This window comes from Melozone crissalis, unplaced genomic scaffold (assembly GCF_028551555.1).
Source record: "Melozone crissalis strain CALT ecotype California unplaced genomic scaffold, PUWL_Pcris_2 ptg000176l_1, whole genome shotgun sequence".
NCBI lineage: Eukaryota > Metazoa > Chordata > Aves > Passeriformes > Passerellidae > Melozone > Melozone crissalis.
Genome location: NW_026535943.1, coordinates 89,777 through 113,718, shown reverse-complemented (window position 1 = coordinate 113,718; position 23,942 = coordinate 89,777). Strand labels below are relative to the sequence as shown.

General features: G+C 41.0%; 1 protein-coding gene across 1 annotated transcript in view; it reads right to left on the bottom strand.

The window, feature by feature from the left end:
• FBH1 (F-box DNA helicase 1) overlaps positions 1–22,374 on the bottom strand; it is a 45,003-nt gene extending 22,629 nt beyond the window's left edge. Inside the window, exons 1-8 of the mRNA XM_054293656.1 lie at positions 22,195–22,374; positions 18,234–18,394; positions 15,742–16,229; positions 11,687–11,817; positions 6,397–6,526; positions 4,774–4,964; positions 1,686–1,781; positions 239–333 (exon numbers count right to left, since the gene is read on the bottom strand). Coding sequence (XP_054149631.1) covers positions 239–333; positions 1,686–1,781; positions 4,774–4,964; positions 6,397–6,526; positions 11,687–11,817; positions 15,742–16,229; positions 18,234–18,393 — 1,291 coding nt within the window. The 5' untranslated portion in view covers position 18,394; positions 22,195–22,374. The remainder of the gene's footprint in view (positions 1–238; positions 334–1,685; positions 1,782–4,773; positions 4,965–6,396; positions 6,527–11,686; positions 11,818–15,741; positions 16,230–18,233; positions 18,395–22,194) is intronic.
• Between the last annotated feature and the right edge of the window lie 1,568 nt (positions 22,375–23,942).

Sequence of the window (23,942 nt, the reverse complement as noted above, 5' to 3'; positions counted from 1 at the left end):
ATCTCCTCTTCCTCCTTTCCCAAACTCGGGATCTGTAGGGCTGTTCCACATTTTCCCACTCCTCTCTCCCCTGTTTTTATTCTGCCTCCATTTTTGGCAGGTTTTCCCTTAAATTTGTTCTCCCAGAGGCACAAATTGATCCCCTTGGGATCTCTCAATCCCTCAGACAGAGGGATCAGGGAGGGAAGGAGCAGACTGGGGATTGCCCAAGCATTTTTCCAACATTTTGGGCTCTTACCTGCAAATGCCATTATTTTCACTGTTTGGCCAGGCTCAATTTTGTGACTCAGAATCCTCTGCTGTTCATGGGTCAGTCTGACATCAGCCCGTCCACTAAAAACAGGGAAAAAAATCCAATCAACACGTGGGCAAGGAATTATTAATCCTCTAAAAATCCCTAAAACAAACCATCCCACTTAAAAGAAATTAATCAATTCCCTAAATTAATTAGGGAAATCAGGGATTGATTGATCCCATCCCAACTTGGTTATTGGGAAAAGGAGAAAAGCATGGAGTAAGGAAATAGTGCAGATAAAATAAAAAGTCTTGGGGAAGATTTTTTAGGGAATAGAGGAAAACATCACACACCAACAAAGGAAAATATATTTTTGAGGGACCAAGCTGTGCTTTAAGAATGAATTTGGCACCTCAAGCTCATTAAAACCAGTTTTATCTCTGTTAGACCTCGGTGATGGATGAATTTATCCCATTCCCTTTCTCCAGGTGAGGATAAAGAATTGAATTATTTATTGCAGCTGCAGAAAAGGAACCCAGCCTGGATCTCCACAGGCCAAGGAAATGGTAAATTCCTTATAAATAAACCCCTTATTTATTGGGAAAGCTGGGAATGTGTTGGAGCTCTGGATGCTGAGAATTTGAGACTTTCTGTACTGACAGACTCTGACTCACAGGAGAACACTGCATTTGGCCAAAGGTGTGGAGAAGACGTCCAAAATTAATTAATAGCAGATTACAAGAGTGTAGTTTAATTAGAAGTGTGTAATATCACCAAATAGAAAACTTGAGAGTTTAAAGTATTAAAATATAGTAATATATATAAAAACAGAAGTTTTAAGACAGTAACTAATCTATCTTCTTTACCTTCTTTCTTCTTCATGAGTTTAAATTTTTATGGAAGTTGGGGATGGCAAAGGGAAGGGAGACCCTTCCTGGAGTGCTGAGGTTCCCAGTGAAGCCCCCAGATCCCAAAATTCCTTCCTGGAGAGGAGTCGGGGTGGGGATGGATCCAATGGCAGGCTGGGAGAGCTGGGAATGGAGGGAATTCCCTGGAGAGGGAGCCTGGGGTGGGATTTTGGGAAGGGATTCCCAGAGCAGCTGGGGCTGCCCCTGATCCCTGCAATGGCCAAGGAAGGAATGGAGGATCCTGGGATAGGGGAGGTGTCCCTGCCATGGCAGGGGGGGTACTGGTTGATTCCAAACCATTCCATGATTCCAAATTGTTCCACGATTCCAACAGACAGACCCAGCAGCGAATTTAAACTCAGCACTCCCAATTTTACAGATCTAAGGCCCCAATCCTGATTTTCCCTGAGAATTCATGGGAAGGTGGTGAGCAGCAGGATCAGCTGTGCCACTGATCCAGCTCCACCTTTTCCTGCTGTGGAATATTTGGGATATTTGCTCCTCTCTCCATGGAATTGCTCAGCATGCACTGCCTGGATCACCTGGGACACAAATCCATCCCTCCCTCTTGCAGAGGCTGCACAATTCCAGAGGCATTTTCCATCAGATACAAACAGTAGAAAATATTGTAGTGAAGCCTGGAAAAAATAAAGGGATAAAACAGGAATTACTGAGAAATAGGAAATAGTTAATACATAATAATTTTATGTATACAATTATATATATAATAAAATTATATATAGTAAAATCATATATATATATGTATTATATAAATTATATAAAATTATATAAATATAGTATATATAAAATTATAAATATATAGTTAAAACTATACATAAAATTATATATATATAATATATATATTTTATATATTATAAAATTATATATATAGAATTATATATAGTATATATATTATATATATACTATATATATACCATATATAGTTATACTATATATAACTATATATAGTTATAAAATTATATATATAGTATATATATAATATATATACTATATATATAGCATATATATATAGTTATACTATATATAACTATACATAGTTATACTGTAACTGTATTTATATATTAACTATATAAATATAATATATATTATATTTATATATAAATAGATATTATTTATATATAAAATATATAATAATTAGCTATATAATATATATTATATAGTTAATATTGATAATGTATATAAAATAAATAAATAAATAAATAAATATATAAATATATATATAAATATATATAATTAATAAGAAATTAAACCTCTGCAGCCACTTAAAACACCACCAATCTCTTGGATAATTAAAAAACACAAAAAGCCTCAAGCTCTGCAGGAAATGATGAATAATTTAAAATGTTCTTTAAATAATTCTGCCCTGCCAGGTTTGTATTCCAGGGTCTCCCATGCCAGCATGAGCTGGGATCAGAGTCCAGGGGATAATTCTGCTCTCCTGAGCCACAATTACCAACAGAGCTGGGGCTGGGGAGGCTCACACGGAATTTGGGGCTGATTTGGCCTTTTAAAGAGAGGAAATTTTTGGTTTAGGATGGTTTTAAGGGAGGTTTTTAACTTTGATAATAATTCTTGCTGCTTTTCACTGCAGAGGGAGAAGAGATCCTTTGGGTTTAGCTGTGTTGACAGCAATTGGTTTAAAATTAACCTGGATTCTCCAGCAGGGTTTCCCACTGTGCTTTTCCCTCTTTTGGGGCAGTTTTGCTCCTTTCTTCCAGCCCTCCAGGACACATTTTGTGTCTCTCACCAAGATTTGGACCCTCAGACTCATTAATTACTGCAAACGGCAATCAGGCAATTCCTCCTGACACATCTGCTCCTTATTCCCAGGAGGAATTCCCACTTTTTCTGGGGAGATGGAAATTCTAAAATCCCTGGATTTTGACCTGCCACATTTCCTGCAGGTCAGTGACTTTATCCAGCAATGAATCAACCATTAACATCCCAAACAAACATCCCAATTTCCCTCAGGATGAGCCTTTCCCTGTCCTCCAGTCCCTTAGAGCTCACAGCTTCCAGAGCCATCAAATTCCTGCATATTTGCATTTTCCACTCCAGTTCCTTCCCAATTTTCTCCCCAGAAGGATTTCCCTGTGTTCTCATCCTTATCCCCCTGCAATCCTGAAGGAATCTCAAGGAATCTCTGCTCAGATCCTTTTTTTTTAGGCAACAAAAGGATCACGAGGGAAGGAGCTCCTAGGACTTGGAATGAAGTAAAATAAATCAGTTTTGGGGAGGTAATAAAAACATTAAGCTGTCATAGCTGAGCAGGAGGAGTCTTTCAATCCTGTTTTTATTTTGGGAAAATTTGGAGTTTTTTGAATGTTGTCTCCTGAAAGGAGCGACAGGATAAGGGGGAACGCCAGAGGGATGGGATAGATGGGAAATTGGGAAGGAATTCCTGGCTGGGAGGGTGGGGAAGCACTGGAATGAACTCCTAGAGGAGCTGGAGCTGCCTCATCCCTGGAGGTGTCCAAGGCCAGGCTGGAGACCCAAATCCCCTGGGAACTGGAAGGATCTGAAACTCAAATTTGGAGAGACCCCAGAGCCTCTTCCAGGAGAGACTTTGGGATAAAGGATGGACAGGACACAGGGAATGGCTTCAGACTGGGAAAAAGGCGAGATTTAGGATGGGATCTTGGGAAGGAACTCCCAGAGAAACTTCAGCTGCCTCATCCCTGGAACATCCAAGGCTGGGTTGGAGCACCCAGGGATGGAAAGGGAAGCTCCTGACCTGTTGGAGATGGGAATGCTCCTGTCCTATTGGGAACTGCAGGGATTTGAAACTCAAAGTTGGAGATACCCCAGAGCCTCTTGCAGGGCCTAAAGGAGCTCCAGGAGAGACTTTGGGATAAAGGATGGACACAGGGAATGGCTTTGGAAAAAAAGGGAGATTTGGGACGGGATATTGGGAAGGAATTCCCAGATGGGAATGCTCCTGTTCTGCTGGGATTTGGAGGGATCTGAAACTCAAAGTTGGAGAGACCTCAGAGCCACTTTGAGGGCCTGCAGGGGCTCCAGCAGAGCTGCAGAGGGACTGGGGACAAGGCCTGCAGGGACAGCACCCAGGGAATGGCTCCCACTGCCAGAGGGCAGCCATGGGTGGCATCTTGGCAATGAGCAATTCCTGCCTGGGCTGGCATTGCCAGAGCAGCTGGGGCTGCCCCTGATCCCTGCAGTGCCCAAGGCCAGGCTGGAGCAGCCTGGGATGGTGGGACTGGAATGGGATGGGCTTGAAGGGCCCTTCCCACCCAAACCATTCTGGGATTTGGGACACTCAGAATCCATCCCCAGCGATTTTTATGGAAGTTGGGGATGGCAAAGGGAAGGGAGACCCTTCCTGGAGTGCTGAGGTTCCCAGTGAAGCCCCCAGACCCCAAAATTCCTTCCTGGAGAGGAGTCGGGGTGGGGATGGATCCAATGGCAGGCTGGGAGAGCTGGGAATGGAGGGAATTCCCTGGAGAGGGAGCCTGGGGTGGGATTTTGGGAAGGGATTCCCAGAGCAGCTGGGGCTGCCCCTGACCCCTGCAATGGCCAAGGTTGGACCCTGGGGCTGGAGCAGCCTGGGATGGTGGGAAGTGCCCAGGGCTGGAATGGGAAGCTCCTGACCTGTTGGAGATGGGGATGCTCCTGTTCCTCATGGCCAGCAGCAGCGTGGCCATGCAGTGCAGCACCTCGGTGACCTCCAGCAGGGCCAGCTCCGAGCGCGGGCTCCGGAAACATTCCAGCAGCCTCTGGATGTCCCCAACGCCATCAGAGAACAGCACCATGACAGCAAACATGGCCCACATCTTCTCTGCCTGGGCAAGGACAAGGGAAACACAACAAAAAGCTTGGAGCTCCCAGGGAAATCTCACTAGGAGGTGGAAAAATTCAGTGAGGAGCTGTTAAATCTTAAATTGATGCCCTGAGAAGGCTGAGCTATTACAGAGGCTGGGCAGAGTCCCAGAATAAAGCAGGGATTTATGGAAAGGATCCATGGCTGCACCTTGGGCAGCACCAGAGCCCAGCCAGGGCTGCACCCAAGATGACCCAAAACGGCCCCAAAATGCACGAGCGCTCCCGGGGTCTCTCCCTGGGATCAGTTCTGCTCCATTTGCACCTTGCAGTTCATTGTCCCATCCCAGCTTCAGCCCAGGCACTCCCACCCTGCTTGTTTTTCTCTCTGCAGCCCACGGGGTTTGTGCTCCTGGGCTGAGATTTGGCTCATTTGTCCTTGGTGCCCAGCTGGAGCAGGAATTGTTTTGTCTCCCTGCTCTGTGCACAGAGCTCACCTGTCACAGACATTTTTTCACAGAAATCCTTTCTTTCAGATTTCTGCATTTTCTGGGAAGCAAAGGCCCCAGAAGAAGAATGTAAACAATTGTTATCAGCTGCTGTGGGATGCAATAAGATGCACCTGTGATTGATTAATTCATATTCCCATCTTTATAATTAAAAGCCAATCACAGGAGCAAGCTGGGGACAGAGTCCCTGGACACACAACTTTGGTTTAGATTCTTTTCTATTCTATTCTTAGCTTAGCAGCTTCTGCAACTTCTCTCTTTATTCTAATTAGTATAGTTATAATGTATTATATATCATATATCAATAAATCCAGCCTTCTGATCAGGAAACAAGATTCTCGTCTTTCTCTCACCCCAGCGACCCACTCAGGTCGCTGTAATACTCACCATCCCTGAATGTGAAGCCCAGACCCTCACACTAAAGCAGCACAGAATATAAAATATAAAAGCCAAACCTGAGGCGTCATGGTCAGCCCAAATGATCCCAAACAACACCACAGAGGGAGGAGTTCGGGACACGGGAGGGCACAGTGACCTCAGACAAGCTTTGGGATGGGTGAAAAAGGGAGGAGCACATCCCCATATTTGCATCCTGTCCAGCTTTACCCATCCAAATTTATGGGAACGGCACGAAGGAAAACCTGGAGCTCCCCAGAAATGTGGGCTGAGGTCAGACCCCAGGGCACGGTGAGTGCCTGCAGAGGCGCTGCCTGTTCCCAAACCCCTTTCTGTGGGATTTAGGGATCATTCCTTCCAGCTGTTTGCCTTGATTCCAGAGGAACCAAAACCCATCCAAACAGAGCTCCAGAATTCCTCCAAATCCGTTTGGTGACAAGAAACACCACAGAGGCTTGGGGACACTGCAGGAATTTGTTAAAAAAAAAAAAAAAAAGCAGAAATAAGAGTGAAATAAAAGAAATAAAAAAGAAATAAGAGTGAAACTCACCCCAGGCTTGCTGTGCAAATCTGGGAATTTGCTGAGGACACAGAACTGAGCCTTGGGGAAGAGGGGATGGGTTCCCAAGAGCTGGAGAAGCCTGCTGGGATCCACCCTGGCTCCTGTGCAGGACACCAACCTGTGCAGGGGCAATAACAGGGATTTGCTCTCCCAGGAACTCGGGGCTGCCCCAAAGCACAGCTGGGGATGCCCACAGCTCGTCATCGATGCAGCCTCTGAGAGCCACTGAACCCAGCAAAAATAATGTTAATAACTGTCACAAGGGATTCCCTCTGCACAAAGAACGCTGCACGCAAATCAGCGTTTACCGAACTTTGTATATAGGTAAATTATCAAACACCCATCTTTTAGAAAAATTAAAATATTCATGTGTTTGTAGATCCTTTTTCAAGCACAGTTTTGACTCCTGCACTCAACCAATCGTACTTACTGCCATAGTTTTACATTAAAAACTTAAAAAAACTGATATAAAGCTTCCAACCCTTAAAAAACTGCACACACCACTGTGAGAAACACACAGAGAAAAGAAACCTGGGAACTACGAATAAAATTTTCTTCATGCTCTTTTAAAGTTTTAAACCTACTTCACCTATTTCACAACAAAAAAATAAACACGTTAATCATTAACCAGCACCAAAAGCCACCACACTCTTTGATACATTAACAAAAAATTCTTAAAATTAAAACCAAAACCTTAAATTAAGAAACACAAAATCTTAAACTAAGAAACAAAAAGTCCTAAATTAACAAACAAAAATCCTAAATTAACAAACAAAAAATCCTAAATTAAGAAACAAAAAATCCTAAATTAAGAAACAAAAAGTCCTAAATTAACAAACAAAAAGTCCTAAATTAACAAACAAAAAATCTTAAATTAAGAAACAAAAAATCTTAAATTAACAAACAAAAAAATCGTAAATTAAGAAACAAAAAATCTTAAATTAAGAAACAAAAAATCTCAAATTAACAAACAAAAAATCTCAAATTAACAATCTTAAATTAACAAACAAAAAATCTTAAAATAAGAAACAAAAAATCTTAAAATAAGAAACAAAAAATCCTAAATTAACAAACAAAAATCTTAAATTAACAAACAAAAAATCTTAAAATAAGAAACAAAAAATCCTAAATTAACAAAAAAAAATCTTAAATTAACAAATAAAAAAAATTAAATTAACAAACAAAAAATCTTAAATTAGCAAAAGAAAATTATGTACAAGCTTTTGCTTCACTGAGTGTACCCCAAGTACATTTTGTGGGAAAAGGCAGGAAAGAAAAGAGTTTGGGTCTGGAAACCAAACCATGCAGGTATTGCCTGCATCTCTTCACCTGAACACATTCATGTTAACAATAATTATATTTTATTTTCAAATCTGCCCTTCACCTGAACACACTGATGTCTCCATCATAATGATTCTTAAATCTTCTTTCCACCTGAACACATACATAATAATAAAAATATACTTTATTCTTAAATCTGCCCTTCACCTGAACACACTGATGCCTCAATCAAAATTTTTCTTGAATCCTCTCCACCTGAACACATTCATGTTAATAATAATTATATTTTATTTTCAAATCTGCCCTTCACCTGAACACACTGATGCCTCAATAATAATAACTCTTGAATCTGCTCTGCACCTGAACTCACTGATGCCTCAATCGTGATTTTTCTTAAATTTACCCTTCTCATGAACACACTGATGCCTCAATAATAATTCTTCTTGAATCTTCCCTCCACCTGAACACACTGATGTCTCCATCATAATTCTTCTTAAATCTTCTCTCCACCTGAACATGCTCATATTAATAATTATACTTAATTCTTAAATTTGCTTCTCACCTGAACACACTGATATCTCAATAATAATTCTTCTTGAATCTTCTTTCCACCTGAACACTCATATTAATAAAAAATTATACTTTATTCTTAGATCTGCCCTTCACCTTAACACACTGATGCCTCAATAATTTTTCTTGAACCCTCTCCACCTGAACACACTCATATTATAAAATTGCACTTTATTCTTAATATTCTTAATGATAATTTTACTTTATTTTTAAATCTGCCCTTCACCTGAACACACTGATGCCTCAATAATTCTCCTTGAATTAAAATCTGCTCTCCACCTGAACACGCTGATGTCTCCATCATAAATATTCTTGAATCTTCTCTCCACCTAACACACTCATATTAATAAAAAATTATACTTTATTCTTAGATCTGCTCTTCACCTGAACACACTGATGCCTCAATAATAATTCTTCTTGAATCTTCCCTCCACCTGAACACACTGTCTCAGTCATAATTATTCTAAAATTTTCTCTTCACCTGAACACACTGATGTCTCCATCATAATTCTTCTTAAATCTTCTCTCCACCTGAACACGCTCATATTAATAATTATACTTAATTCTTAAATTTGTTTTTCACCTTAACACACTGATGCCTCAATAATAATTTTTCTTGAATGGTCTCAACCTGAACACACTCATATTATAAAATTGCACTTTATTCTTAATATTCTTAATGATAATTTTACTTTATTTTTAAATCTGCCCTTCACCTGAACACACTGATGCCTCAATAATAATTCTTCTTGAATCCTCTCCACCTGAACACACTCATACTAATAATTAGACTTTATTTTCAAATCTTCTCTCCACCTGAACACACTGATGACTAAATCACAATTATTCCTGAATATTCTCTTCACTTGAACACACTGATGTCTCATTCATAATAATTCTTAAATCTTCATAATTATACCTGAACACACTCATATTATAAAATTATACTTTATTCTTATTATTCTTATTAATAATTTTACTTTATTTTTAAATCTGCCCTTCACCTGAACACACTGATGCCTCAACAATAATTCTTCTTGAATCCTCTCTCCACCTGAACACACTCACATTAATAAGAATTACACTTTATTCTTAAATCTGCTCTCTGATGACTGATGACTCAATAATCATTTTTCTTGAATCCTCTCCACCTGAACACATTCATGTCAATAATAATTATACTTTATTTTCAAATCTGCTCTCCACCTGAACACACTGATGACTCAATAATAATTTTTCTTGAATCTTCTCTCCGCCTGAACACACTCACATTAATAAAAATTAGATTTTATTCTTGAATCTTCTCTCTACCTGAACACACTCATATTATAAAATTATACTTTATTCTTAATATTCTTAATAATAATTTTACTTTACTTTCAAATCTGCTCTCCACCTAAACACACTGATGTCTCAGTAATAATTCTTCTTGAATCTTCTCTCCACCTAACACACTCACATTAATAAAAATTAGACTTTATTCTTGAATTTTCTCTTCACCTGAACACACTGATGCCTCCATAATAATTTTTCTTGAACCCTCTCCACCTGAACACACTCATATTATAAAATTGCACTTTATTCTTAATATTCTTAATGATAATTTTACTTTATTTTTAAATCTGCCCTTCACCTGAACACACTGATGCCTCCATAATAATTCTTCTTGAATCTTCTCTCCACCTGAACACACTCACATTAATAAGAATTACACTTTATTCTTAAATCTGCTCTCTGATGACTGATGACTCAATAATCATTTTTCTTGAATCCTCTCCACCTGAACACATTCATGTCAATAATAATTATACTTTATTTTCAAATCTGCTCTCCACCTGAACACACTGATGACTCAATAATAATTTTTCTTGAATCTTCTCTCCGCCTGAACACACTGATGTCTCCATCATAAATATTCTTAAATCTTCTCTCCACCTAACACACTCATATTAATAAAAAATTATACTTTATTCTTAGATCTGCTCTTCACCTGAACACACTGATGCCTCAATAATAATTCTTCTTGAATCTTCTCTCCATCTGAACACACTGTCTCAGTCATAATTATTCTAAAATTTTCTCTTCACCTGAACACACTGATGTCACAATAATAATTCTACTTTATTTTTGAATCTTCTCTCCACCTAAACACACTGATGTCTCCATCATAATTCTTCTTAAATCTGCTGTTCACCTGAACACACTGATGCCTCAATGATAATTATATTCTACTCTTAAATCTTCTCTCCACTTGAACACACTGATATTAATAATAATTATACTTTGTTCTTAAATCTTCTCTCCACTTGAACACACTGATATTAATAATAATTATACTTTGTTCTTAAAGCTTCCCTCCACTTGAACACACTGATATTAATAATAATTATACTTTGTTCTTAAAGCTTCCCTCCACTTGAACACACTGATATTAATAATAATTATACTTTGTTCTTAAAGCTTCCCTCCACCTGAACACACTGATGCCTCAATCATAATTCTTAAATCTTCTCTGCACCTGAACACACTGATGCCTCAATGACAATTACTTTAAAATCTCCTCTCCACCTGAACACACTCACATTAATAGGAATTTTACACTATTTATTTCTCCTTTTACCAGGAGGAATTGACTGTGCTGCCCCCACAGCACCCCCAGGGTGGCTGCAGCAGCTCCCACTATTCCCTGCTCATCCCTGCTGTGTTTTCCATGCAATCTGAGCAGCTGCAATTCGCATTTCCAGCCCGTTCCTGTGCCAGGACAAGACATTCCACCTGGACAAGAATTCCCAGTTCTGTGGCCCAGAAAAGCTGAATAAATTCCTGCACCCAGCTCTCAGCCTGGAAGCTCCTTTAGTGCAAGTGTCCCTTAGTGCAATTCCATGCCCAGGGATGGAACTGGATCATTTTAAGGTTCTTCCCAATCCAAACCATTCCATGATTCCACAAGTTGGATCCACCTTGCTCCTTTATTTTTTCTCTATCTTAACCTCTAAAACTTTATTTATTTTAACGTGTCTCTGCTCTAAACTATAAATCCACATTCCTGCTTTTAAATTTGGAAGTTTTTTCTGTGGTCTCGGATCAAATCTTGTGTTTAATTCTAAGTTTTGGCTTACAGCCCCAAAGTTCTGAGAGTTTTTGGCATTCCAGGCTCCAGCACCTGTGGATGTGGCACTTGGGGACAAGAGTGGCCTTGGCAGTGCTGGGAATGGTGGGATCCATGTCTTAGAGGCCTTTTCCACCCTGAAGAATTCCGTGATTCCAGGATAATGTGCAACAGAATAAGGAAAAGGAAAGTTTTGTACCTGTTTTTTGTGGTTTTTCTCCTATTAAAATCACTTTTCCTCCACGTTTCCCAGAAGACAAACCTGGCAATTTGAAGAAATCCCAAAGGCAGGACAATGTGAGGACGTGCAGGACTCACCTGACCAGCCCCAGCACACAGCCCTGGTGCTCCTGGGCCATGGAGAATTCCTGCAGGAGCTGCTCCACCCTCAGCAGGGCCGACTGCTCCCTCCTCAGGAACTGCTGGTAGAGCTTCTTCCAAGGGATGAACTGCAGTGGGAACACAGCATTCACCTCACGGCGTTCCAAAGGGGATCCGGGGAAAGGGAGAAATCAGGGGGGGCTCGGAGTCATGGGGGTGAAAAGGGAGCTGGGTGGGAAAGGGAGATGGGCAAGGAAAGGGGGGAAAGGGGAAAAAGAGAGGGAGAAGAAAGAGAGAGAGGGAAAAAAGAGGAGTGGGAAAAGAGAAGGGGAAAAAAGGGGGAAAAGAGAGAGAGAAAAAGAGAGAAAAAGGGGAAAAAGGAAGAAAGAGGGAGGAAGAAATAAGGGGGAAAAGGAAGAGGGGAAAAGGAGCTGGATGGGAAAGGGAGATGGGGAAGGAAAGGGGAAAAAGAGAGGGAGAAAAAACAGAGACGGGAAAAAAAGAGGGGAAAAAAGAGGAGGGGGAAGAGAAGAGGGAAAAAAGAGGGGAAAGAGGAAAAAAAGAGAGGGGAAAAAATAGGAGAAAAAAGGAAAAAAAGGAGGAAAAGGGGGGAAGAGGGAGGAAAAAAAGAGGGAAAAACAGAGGAAGGAAAGATGGAGGAAAAAAGGGGGGGAAAAGAGGGAGGAAAAAAGAGAGGGGAAAATAAGAAAAAAGGGAAAGAAGGAGGAAAAGGAAAGGGGGGAAAAGGAAAGGGGGGAAAATAAAGCGGGGAAAAACAAAGAGGGGAAAACAAAGGGGGGAAAATAAAGGGGGAAAAAATAAAGGGGGAAAAATAAAGGGGGGGAGAATAAAGGGGGGAAAAATAAAGGGGGGGAATAAAGGGGGGGAAATAAAGGGGGGGAAAATAAAGGGGGGGAAAATAAAGAGGGAAAAATAAAGGGGGAAAAATAAGGGGGGAAAAATAAAGGGGAAAAAATAAAGGGGGAAAATAAAGGGGAAAAAATAAAGGGGAAAAAATAAAGGGGGAAAATAAAGGGGGAAAAATAAAGGGGGGAAAATAAAGGGGGAGAAAATAAATGGGGGGAAATAAAGGGGGGGGAAATAAAGGGAGAAAAATAAATGGGGGAAAAATAAAGGGGGAAAAAATAAAGGGGGAAAAAATAAAGGGGAAAAAATAAAGGGGGATAAATAAAGGGGGAAAAAATAAAGGGGGAAAAATAAAGGGGGCGAAAATAAAGGGGGGGTAAAAAAGGGGGGGAAAACAAAGGGGAAAAAATAAAGGGGGGAAAAATAAAGGGGGGAAAAATAAAGGGGAAAAAATAAAGGGGGAAAAATAAAGGGGGGAAAAATAAAGGGGGGAAAACAAAGGAGGGGAATAAAGGGGGGGAAAATAAAGGGGGAAAAATAAAGGGGGAGAATAAAGGGGGGGAAAATAAGGGGGGAAAAATAAAGGGGGAAAAAATAAAGGGGGGAAAAACAAAGGGGAAAAAATAAAGGGGGGAAAAATAAAGGGGGGAAAAACAAAGGGGAAAAAATAAAGGGGGAAAAATAAAGGGGGGAAAAATAAAGGGGGGAAAAACAAAGGGGAAAAATAAAGGGGGGGAAAATAAAGGGGGGAAAACAAAGGAGGGGAATAAAGGGGGGGAAAACTAAGGGGAAAAAATAAAGGGGGAAAAATAAAGGGGGAAAAAATAAAGGGGGAAAAAATAAAGGGGGAAAAATAAAGGGGGAAAAAATAAAGGGGGAAAAATAAAGGGGGAAAAATAAAGGGGGGGAAATAAGGGGGGGGAAAATAAAGCGGGGGAAAATAAAAGGGGGAAATAAAGGGGGGGGGAAATAAAGGGGGGGAAAACCAAGGGGGGGAAATCAAGGGGAGGGAAATCCTCAAAGGCTGCAAACAGGGCTGGATTTTTGGGCATGGTAAATGCCTGCAGAGGCGCTGCCTGTTCCCAAACCACGTTCTGTGGGATTTGGGGATCATTCCTTCCAGCTGTTTGCCTTGATTCCAGAGGAACCAAAACCCATCCAAACAGAGCTCCAGAATTCCTCCAAATCCGTTTGGTGACAAGAAACACCACAGACACACCCAGAGGTTTGGGGACACTGCAGGAATTCCCTGGAAAATTCCTGCCAGGAGAAAAGGCTGCAGGGAAAACTCTGCAAAGGGCATTTCATGGAATATTCCAGATTTTTTTCCCATGGATGGGAAGGAATGTTGTTGCAACATGGATGTTGGATATAGGGCTGCAACTTTTGGGCCAGAACACCAAATAAAAAAAGGCAGGAAATCTAAAAATTCATGGATTGTGGGAAGAATGATGGGATTTAAAGGAACAAGGAGGAAGGCAGGGCATGGATGATCCCATGGGATGATCCCAGAGTGTTCCTTACTCATGGATCTTGGATTTTTTGGTCCAGAAGACCAAAGAAAAATGGCAAGAAATCCAAAAATTCCTGGATTTTGGGAAGAATGATGGGATTTAAAGGAACAAAGGGAGGCATGGATGATCCATGGGATAATCCCAGAGTGTTCCTTACTCATGGATCCCGGATTTTGGATATAGGGCAGCAACTTTTGGTCCAAAAAAATGGCAGGAAACCTAAAAATTCATGGATTTGGGGAAGAATGATGGGATTTAAAGGAACAAGGAGGCAGGCAGGGCATGGATGATCCATGGGAAGAATGATGGGATTTACAGGAACAAAGGGAAGCATGGATGATCCCATGGGATGATCCCAGAGCATTCCTTACCCACAGATCTCAGATATAGGGCAACAACTTTTGGTCCAGAAGACCAAAAAAAAAAAAGGCAGGAGACCTAAAAATTCGTGGATTTGGGGAAGAATAATGGGATTTACAGGAACAAAGGGAAGCATGGATGATCCATGGGATCATCCCAGAGTGTTTCTTACCCTTGGATCTTGGATCTTTCGGTTTAGAAGACCAAAGAAAAAGGGCAGGAGACCTAAAAATTCCTGGATTGTGGGAAGAATGATGGGATTTAAGGGAACAAAGGGAAACAAAGGATGGATGATCCCATGGGATGATCCCAGAGAGTTCCTTACCTGTGGATCCCAGATTTTGGATATAGGGCAACAATTTTTGATCCAGAAAAACAAAAAAAAAAGGCAGAAGACCTAAAAATTCATGGATTTGGGGAAGAATAATGGGATTTACAGGAACAAAAGGAAGCATGGATGATCCCACGGGAAAATCCCAGAGTATTCCTTACTCATGGATCTTGGATCTTTTGGTCCAAAGACCAAAGAAAAGGGGCAAGAGACCTAAAAATTCACAGATTTTGGGAAGAAAGATGGGATTTAAAGGAACAAAGGGAGGCATGGATGATCCATGGGAAGAATGATGGGATTTACAGGAACAAAGGGAATCATGGATGATCCCACGGGAAAATCCCAGAGTATTCCTTACTCATGGATCTTGGATCTTTTGGTCCAAAGACCAAAGAAAAGGGGCAAGAGACCTAAAAATTCCTGGACTGTGGGAAGAAAGATGGGATTTAAAGGAACAAAGGGAGGCATGGATGATCCCATGAGAAGAATGATGGGATTTAAAGGAACAAAGGGAGGCATGGATGATCCCATGGGATAATCCCAGAGAGTTCCTTACCCACAGATCTCAGATATAGGGAAACAACTTTTGCTCCAGAAGACCAAAGAAAAAATGGAAAAATGGCAGGAGACCTAAAAATTCACGGATTTTGGGAAGAACGATGGGATTTAAAGGAACAAAGGGAGGCATGGATGATCCCATGAGAAGAATGATGGGATTTAAAGGAACAAAGGGAGGCATGGATGATCCCATGAGAAGAATGATGGGATTTAAAGGAACAAAGGGAGGCATGGATGATCCCATGAGAAGAATGATGGGATTTAAAGGAACAAAGGGAGGCATGGATGATCCCATGAGAAGAATGATGGGATTTAAAGGAACAAAGGGAGGCATGGATGATCCCATGAGAAGAATGATGGGATTTAAAGGAACAAAGGGACACGTGGATGATCCCATGGGACGATTCCAGAACGTTCCTTACCCGCGGGTCCCGGATGATCTCCCTCCAGCAGCGGCACACCAGGCTCAGGTTCTGGTACAGATCCAGAACTGGCAGGAAAGCAAAAATGTTCCTGAGGATCTCGGGAGGAAGGTCCTCCATGGACCCCTGAGGAACCTGCCAGCTCCGCGTGCCCAGCAGCCCGAAGTGGGAATCGGGAAGGGGCTCCACCTCCAGCTCCTCCCATTCCTGCCGGATCCCACCGAGCTCCGGGACCTTCTCCTCAGGCTCCTCCCAGAGCTCCTGCTCTGCTTTGGGAATTGCTCTTTTCCTGGAATGTGGCCTGGGAGGTGGCACCAAGGCCTGGGGAGGCGGGGAGAGGGAGGGGGGGCTGAAGGAAGCAGGAGCTCCAGGGGAGAAGGGATCCAGGGGCTCCTCCTTGATCCCACGGCCCGGCATCCCAGCGCCTCCCGCCTGCGGCGACTTCAGGATCCCGAAGAAATCCGAGATCTTCCTCTGCTGGTCTGGGGCTGCACAAAGGGGAAAAGTGGGAATGAAATTGATAGTGGAACCCTGGCAAAAGTTAAAGCTAGAATCTAAAATGTTCGGCTTTGTGCTTTCCCAGATCAACCGCACCTGCGTAAGCAGCGTGATAAATTACATAATTGTTAGATGTGATGATTGTTTAGTAATTAAATGTAATTATTATATAACCATAAGAAGAATAGTGAGAAACTATGTTGGAAAATCAGAGAGGGGCTAAATTTATGTATACAATAGAACAATATAAGTTTAATAATTAACATGAAAGTTCTGTAACGATAGAGTATAAAACATGATCATTTGGGATGTGTGGTCAGAGTCAGATTTGGGTTGAATATCCCCCGATTCCCAGAGCTCTTAATAAAAAGCACCACGTATAATCCCTGTGATTATGTGTTTTGGAACGCTAACAAAATCATGGAATGAGGAAGAATTCGGGGTTTTGGTGGCATTCCAGGCTGGGCAGGGAATGTTCAGTGGGAAGGGAGCCAGGTACAGACAGAATTCTCAGGAAAATGGGTCTGAATCCCAAATCTCCCAGGAATTCAGGGTGGGTGTGCTGGGGTTTCTGCTCAGCCACAGGTGTGGAGGCAGCAGGATTTGGGCAATGAAATGAAATTCAATTTGAACAAAAGGATAAAAAAGAAAATAAAAAATTAAATGAAAAGAAATAAAATTAAAATAACATAAATACATAAACCAACGTAAAATAATGAAATGAAATAAAAATAATTAAATGAAAATAACATAAAATTTAAAAAAACAAAATGAAATTAAATGCAACAAATAAATAAAAAAATAATTAAATTTAACAAAATAAAGTGAATAAAATCACAAAATCTCACAGAGAGGAAACTGGTCAAGGAAACTCTTTTTAATGGAATCCTGGAATAGTTTGGGTAGGAAGGGACCCCAAAGTCCCCTCAGTGCCACCCCATCCATGGCAGGGACACCTCCCCCTGTCCCAGGCTGCTCCAGCCCCAGTGTCCAACCTTGGCCATTGCAGGGGTCAGGGGCAGCCCCAGCTGCTCTGGGAATCCCTTCCCAAAATCCCACCCCAGGCTCCCTCTCCAGGGAATTCCCTCCATTCCCAGCTCTCCCAGCCTGCCATTGGATCCATCCCCACCCCGACTCCTCTCCAGGAAGGAATTTTGGGGTCTGGGGGCTTCACTGGGAACCTCAGCACTCCAGGAAGGGTCTCCCTTCCCTTTGCCATCCCCAACTTCCATAAAAATCCCTCGGGGTGGATTCTGACTGTCCCAAATCCCAGAATGGTTTGGGTGGGAAGGGCCCTTCAAGCCCATCCCATTCCAGTCCCACCATCCCAGGCTGCTCCAGCCTGGCCTTGGGCACTGCAGGGATCAGGGGCAGCCCCAGCTGCTCTGGCAATGCCAGCCCAGGCAGGAATTGCTCATTGCCAAGATGCCACCCATGGCTGCCCTCTGGCAGTGGGAGCCATTCCCTGGGTGCTGTCCCTGCAGGCCTTGTCCCCAGTCCCTCTGCAGCTCTCCTGGAGCTCCTGCAGGCCCTGCCATGTGCTGGGAGCTCTCCCTGGAGCCTTCCCTGCTCCAGGGAACATTCCCAGCTCTCCCTGGAGCCTTCCCTGCCCCAGGGAACATTCCCAGCTCTCCCTGGAGCCTTCCCTGCTCCAGGGGAACATTCCCAGCTCTCCCTGGATCCCTCCCTGCTCCAGGGAACATTCCCAGCTCTCCCTGGATCCCTCCCTGCTCCAGGGAACATTCCCAGCTCTCCCTGGATCCCTCCCTGCTCCAGGGGAACATTCCCAGCTCTCCCTGGATCCCTCCCTGCTCCAGGGAACATTCCCAGCTCTCCTGGATCCCTCCCTGCCCCAGGGAACATTCCCAGCTCTCCCTGGATCCCTCCCTGCTCCAGGGGAACATTCCCAGCTCTGCCTGGATCCCTCCCTGCTCCAGGGGACATTCTGGATCTCTCCCTGCCCCAGGGGACACTCCCAGCTGTCCCAGCAGTACCTCTGGGGTGTCTCCGCGTGCCGTGGATGGGATGAAGGCCCCGGTTTCGCCCTCCTCCTCCTCGGGGCAGGCTCAGGGGGTGCCGCAGCGGGGCCGAGCCCTCGGGGCTCCGGGCCAGGGCCGCGCACTCGGGGGCTGTGAGCTGCCGGCGGCGCCGCATCCTGCGGGACAGGAGGGAAAACAAAGGGAAAAAACAAAATTTTATTTTCTCCTCTGGAATTCTGAGAGGCCGCAGGGTTTCAGCGAGTCATTGCGGAGTGATGGTTTCGTTTGGGTATTTAGGGTGTGATTTAGTTGGGGTGTATTTAGTTAGGAATTCCATCCCTGCCAGGAGTTCCTAGAGAAGCTGTGGCTGCCCTTTTTTATAAATGACAATGTAGCTACAATTTCATAATTACATATGATATAATTAGATGTAATATAATTAGATATAATATAATAAGATATGATATACCATAATATAATATAGTATAATATAGTATAGTATAATATAGTATAATATAACATAATATAACATAACATAATATAATACAATACAAGATAATACAATATAATACAATATAATATAAGGTAATATAATATAATATAATATAACATAACGTAATACAATGCAATATAACGTAATGTAATATAATGTAATATAAAGTAACGTACTATAATATAGTATAATATAGTATAATACAATATAATATAATATAATATAATATAATATAATACAATATAACATAACATAACATAATATAATATAATATAACGTAATATAATATAACATGCTATAATATAACATAAAGTAATATAATGTAATATAACCTAACGTAATATAATATAATATAATATAACATATTATAATATGCTATATTATAACATATATTATGATGTTATAAATGACAATATAGTTAATATATTATATCATAGTACAAATAAAATTACTCTATACTCATTATAAAATTGTAGCTGTAAGTATAATTACTCCATAATTATTATAATATTATAATTACAGTATTACTATATTAATATCACATATTATATATAAACATATAATCATATTACAATATAAATATATTACATTATTTATAATAAATATTATCGTCTTATATTATAATTATATTATTTATATGAGTATGATAGGGTTATTTATATTATTATATTATAATACATTATAGTATATTATCCATTATATTATAATATTTGATACAATATTATAAATATATTAATGGAACCATATTATTTATATATCAATGGAATATATTAATAATATAATATTAATATAGAATTTATAAATTTTCTAATATATTTATATAATCATAATATAATATTACTTGTACAATATATAATATATATTATATATAATAAAGATAATTAATTAGAGTAATAATTAATATACATAAATATAAATATAATAAATTATATAATATATAACATATATAATCTAGTAACATTATAATATATTAATTGTCTTTCATATTTATGCATTGGCTTTTACAAATCATTGTTAATCACAACAGTTTTTAATATAATACAATTTATAATCCCTTTTAACTACTTTTAAAATGTAATATAATCTGTCAGCTTTTATATACGCCATTTAGCTTATATAAATAGAAATAAAATAAAAATTTTATAGCTTAGCTCTTCGCATAATATTAGAATAGAAACTATGTAGTTAAATTTAATTAAAATATGTTTGAATTTATGTTAAAAATAATTATGTTGAATGCTTTTATTTACATAACTAGCTCAGTTACAAAATAAAAATGTTAATTCGATATATTAGTGGAGTATCTTTTCTAAATGATAATATTTCAAGAACAAGAACCAAGACACCCAGAAAAATATTTCCTACTAATTCTCCAGTTATAAAGAAATGTCAAAACAACAAAACAGAACCTCAAGAAAAAATAAAATACAAAAAATAAAGTAACATGCAGACAAGTTGGAGGTCAAAACCAAGGAAAAGTATTCTCATAACACATAAACTCACAAAAATATTGAAATATACACAATACTGAAATATTATATATATATAATATGCATATTATATATAATATATTGAAATATATATAATACTGAAATATATATAAATAGGTATATTATATAATATATTAAAATATGTACATATAAAACATGTATATTGTATATATAATAGAATAATATGTATATTATATATAATATACTGAAATATATATATAATCCTCATAAATATGCATTTAACCAATGTAATAAAAATATAGAAGAAAATTATTTTAAGCTAATGGTGTGCTTTTGGCAATTTGCACTAGATATATATAGAAGAAGAGATTAAATAAAATAAACCAAACTAAAATAAACCAAACTAAACTACCAAAATAATAAAATATTAATTTCAAAATGAAATGAAATTAAATGACAAATTCATTTTCCCAAGGAGGAAATTGGTTAAGAAAACTCTTTTTCATGGGATTCTTTTATCCCTTATTAAACTACTAACCCTTTTGCAGTTCAAAAAAATCCTCCTGGGAATTATTCCCATCAAATAACCAAACCTTACTGGGAATTACTGGGAATTATTCCCATAAAATAACCAAACCTTACTGGGAATTATTCCCATAAAACAACCAAACCTTTCTGGGAATTATTCCCATAAAATGACCAAACCTTACTGGGAATTATTCCCATCAAATAACCAAACCTTACTGGGAATTACTGGGAATTATTCCCATAAAATAACCAAACCTTACTGGGAATTATTCCCATCAAATGACCAAACCTTACTGGGAATTATTCCCATCAAATGACCAAACCTTACTGGGAATTATTCCCATAAAACAACCAAACCTTACTGGGAATTATTCCCATCAAATGACCAAACCTTACTGGGAATTATTCCCATCAAATGACCAAACCTTACTGGGAATTATTCCCATAAAACAACCAAACCTTACTGGGAATTATTCCCATAAAACAACCAAACCTTTCTGGGAATTATTCCCATAAAATAACCAAACCTTACTGGGAATTATTCCCATCAAATAACCAAACCTTACTGGGAATTATTCCCATTAAATAACCAAACCTTACTTGGAACAGGCACAAACTCCTGTCTTCTGGCCACCACAAAAACCCCACAAAATTCAATTTTTTGCCACAAAAGAAGCCAAGGCCAGCGGGAGCGGCTGTCACAGGATGAGCTCCCTCCTGCCAGCATCAGCAGTTTCACTTTTGCTTCCTTTAATTTATTTATTTATTTCTCTTTTAACAGCAGCAGCCCCAAAAATGCTCCATTTTCCTCTTAGGGCAGGATCCAAGGATGAGCCTGGCTATTCCTTGGGATAATTTCAGGGTTTTTTTCCAATGGAATGATTTTATGGATGAGCCTGGCTATTCCTTGGGATAATTTCAGTGTTTTTTTCCAATGGAATGATTTTATGGATGAGCCTGGCTATTCCTTGGGATAATTTCAGGGTTTTTTTCCAATGGAATGATTTTATGGATGAGCCTGGCTATTCCTTGGGATAATTTCAGTGTTTTTTTCCAATGGAATGATTTTATGGATGAGCCTGGCTATTCCTTGGGATAATTTCAGGGTTTTTTTCCAATGGAATGATTTTATGGATGAGCCTGGCTATTCCTTGGGATAATTTCAGGGTTTTTTTCCAATGGAATTATTTTATGGATGAGCCTGGCTATTCCTTGGGATAATTTCAGGGTTTTTTTCCAATGGAATGATTTTATGGACGTGCTGCTCCCTCCTTTTCAGCTCAGCAGGGTTAAAGCCACTCAGCTCCCTGGGGAGCCTGGTTCCCAACATCCCCATTTCCTCAAAATATGGGAAATGAGGGAAATAAAAGGGAAAAAACCTAATTCAAGGCACTCTTATGGCTTTTAGGAATGGGCTGAGGGAATTTGGGGCTGGATTTGGTGATCTTTTCCAACTGAAATCATCCCAGGATTCTACTTAAAAATGGAATTTCTCAGGCTTCACCTGCATTCCTATTTTTTCCCGATTTCCCGTGTGGCTTCCAGTGTCAGCCAGGGCACGACATTCCAGCTGGGAAGCCAAAGGATGACAGGATGGAGGGGGAAGCTCCAGAGGGATGAGAAAGATTTGGGATGGAGTTGGAGCTGCTCCCTGTTTTCCCTCCAGAATGTCCTTTCCAAACCCTTTTCCCACATGGATGCACCGACCTCGTCCAGAGGGTGCCCTCATTTCCAACCCCCCGTTCCCAAAAACCCCTCAGTGCCAACCCCCCAATTCCAAGGATTCCTTAATTCTCAAGGAATTCCCTTTTAACCCCTTCTCAGCCAAAAGATTCCCTGGTCACTCCCCCATCCTGTTACCCCTCATTCCCAATCCCTCGATTCCAATGATTCCCCTTTTTCCAAGGGTCCCCTCAAATCCCAAGGATTTCCCCATTCCCAAAGCACCCTCAATACGAAGGGTGCCCTCAGCGCCAATGCCCCAATTCCAAGGATTCCCTCATTCCCAAGAAATTTCCTTTTAACCCCTTCTCAGCCAAGAGTCCCCCTGTTCACTCCCCCATCCTGTTACTCCTCATTCCCAATCCCTCAATCCAAAAGATTCCCTTTTTCCTAAGGGTCCCCTCAAATCCCAAGGATTCCCCCATTCCCAAGGCCCCCCTCAATGCCAAGGGTGCCCTCACTGCCAATCCCTGAATTTCAAGGATTCCCTAATCTCCAAGGAAATCCCTTTTAAACTCTTCTCAGCCAAAAGATTCCCTGTCCACTCTCCCATTCTGTTACTCCTCATTCCCAATCCCTCGATTCCAATGATTCCCCTTTTTCCAAGGCTCCTCTCAAATCCCAAGGATTCCGCCATTCCCAAGGATCCCCTCAATGCCAATTGTCCCCTCAGTGCCAACCCCCCAATTCCAAGGATTCCCTGGTTCCCAAGGAATTCCCTTTTAACCCCTTCTCAGTCAAGGGCCCCCCTGTTCACTCCCCCATCCTGTTGCCCCCTCATTCCCAATCCCTCAATCCCAAGGATTCCCCCTTTTCCAAGCTCCCCTCAATGCCAAGGGTGCCCTCAGTGCCAATGCCCCAATCCCAAGGATTCCCTCATTCCCAAGGAAATCCCTTTTAACCCCTTCTCAGCCAAAAGATTCCCTGTTCACTCCCCCATCCTGTTGCCCCTCATTCCCAATCCCTCAATCCCAAGGATTCCCTCATTCCCATGGATCCTCTAATGCTAAAGGATTTCCCCATTCCCAAGGCACCCTCAATGTCCAAGCTCCCCCGAAGTGCCCAAACCCCCTGCAATACCCAGTCCCCCCTCATTTCCAAGGGTGCCCTCATTCCCAAACCCCTCAATTCCAAGGATTCCCCCATTTCCAACGGTGCCCCCAACGCCAAAGGAGCCTCCATTCCCAAGATCCCCTGCAGCGCCGAAAGCCCTTTGAATACCAATCCCCCGCCTTTTCCAAGGGTCTCCTCAGTGCCAATCCTTCCGTGCCAAGCATTCCCTCATTCCCAAGGGCTCCGCATTCCCAAACAAACCCCATTCCCAAGGAAACCCCCTCCTCGTCCCCCCCACGTTGCCCCGAAATGGTCGCGCCCTCCTCACCCGCTCCCGGCGCTCGCGGCCCCGCGAGTTCCACCGGCCCCACCCCCTCCCCACTGCCCAATCAGCAGCCAGATCAGCGCACAGCGCTGTCCAATGGCGAAGCACTTCCGGGTTGGGCGGTGTTTATTTACCTCTCCCCTTGCGGTGAC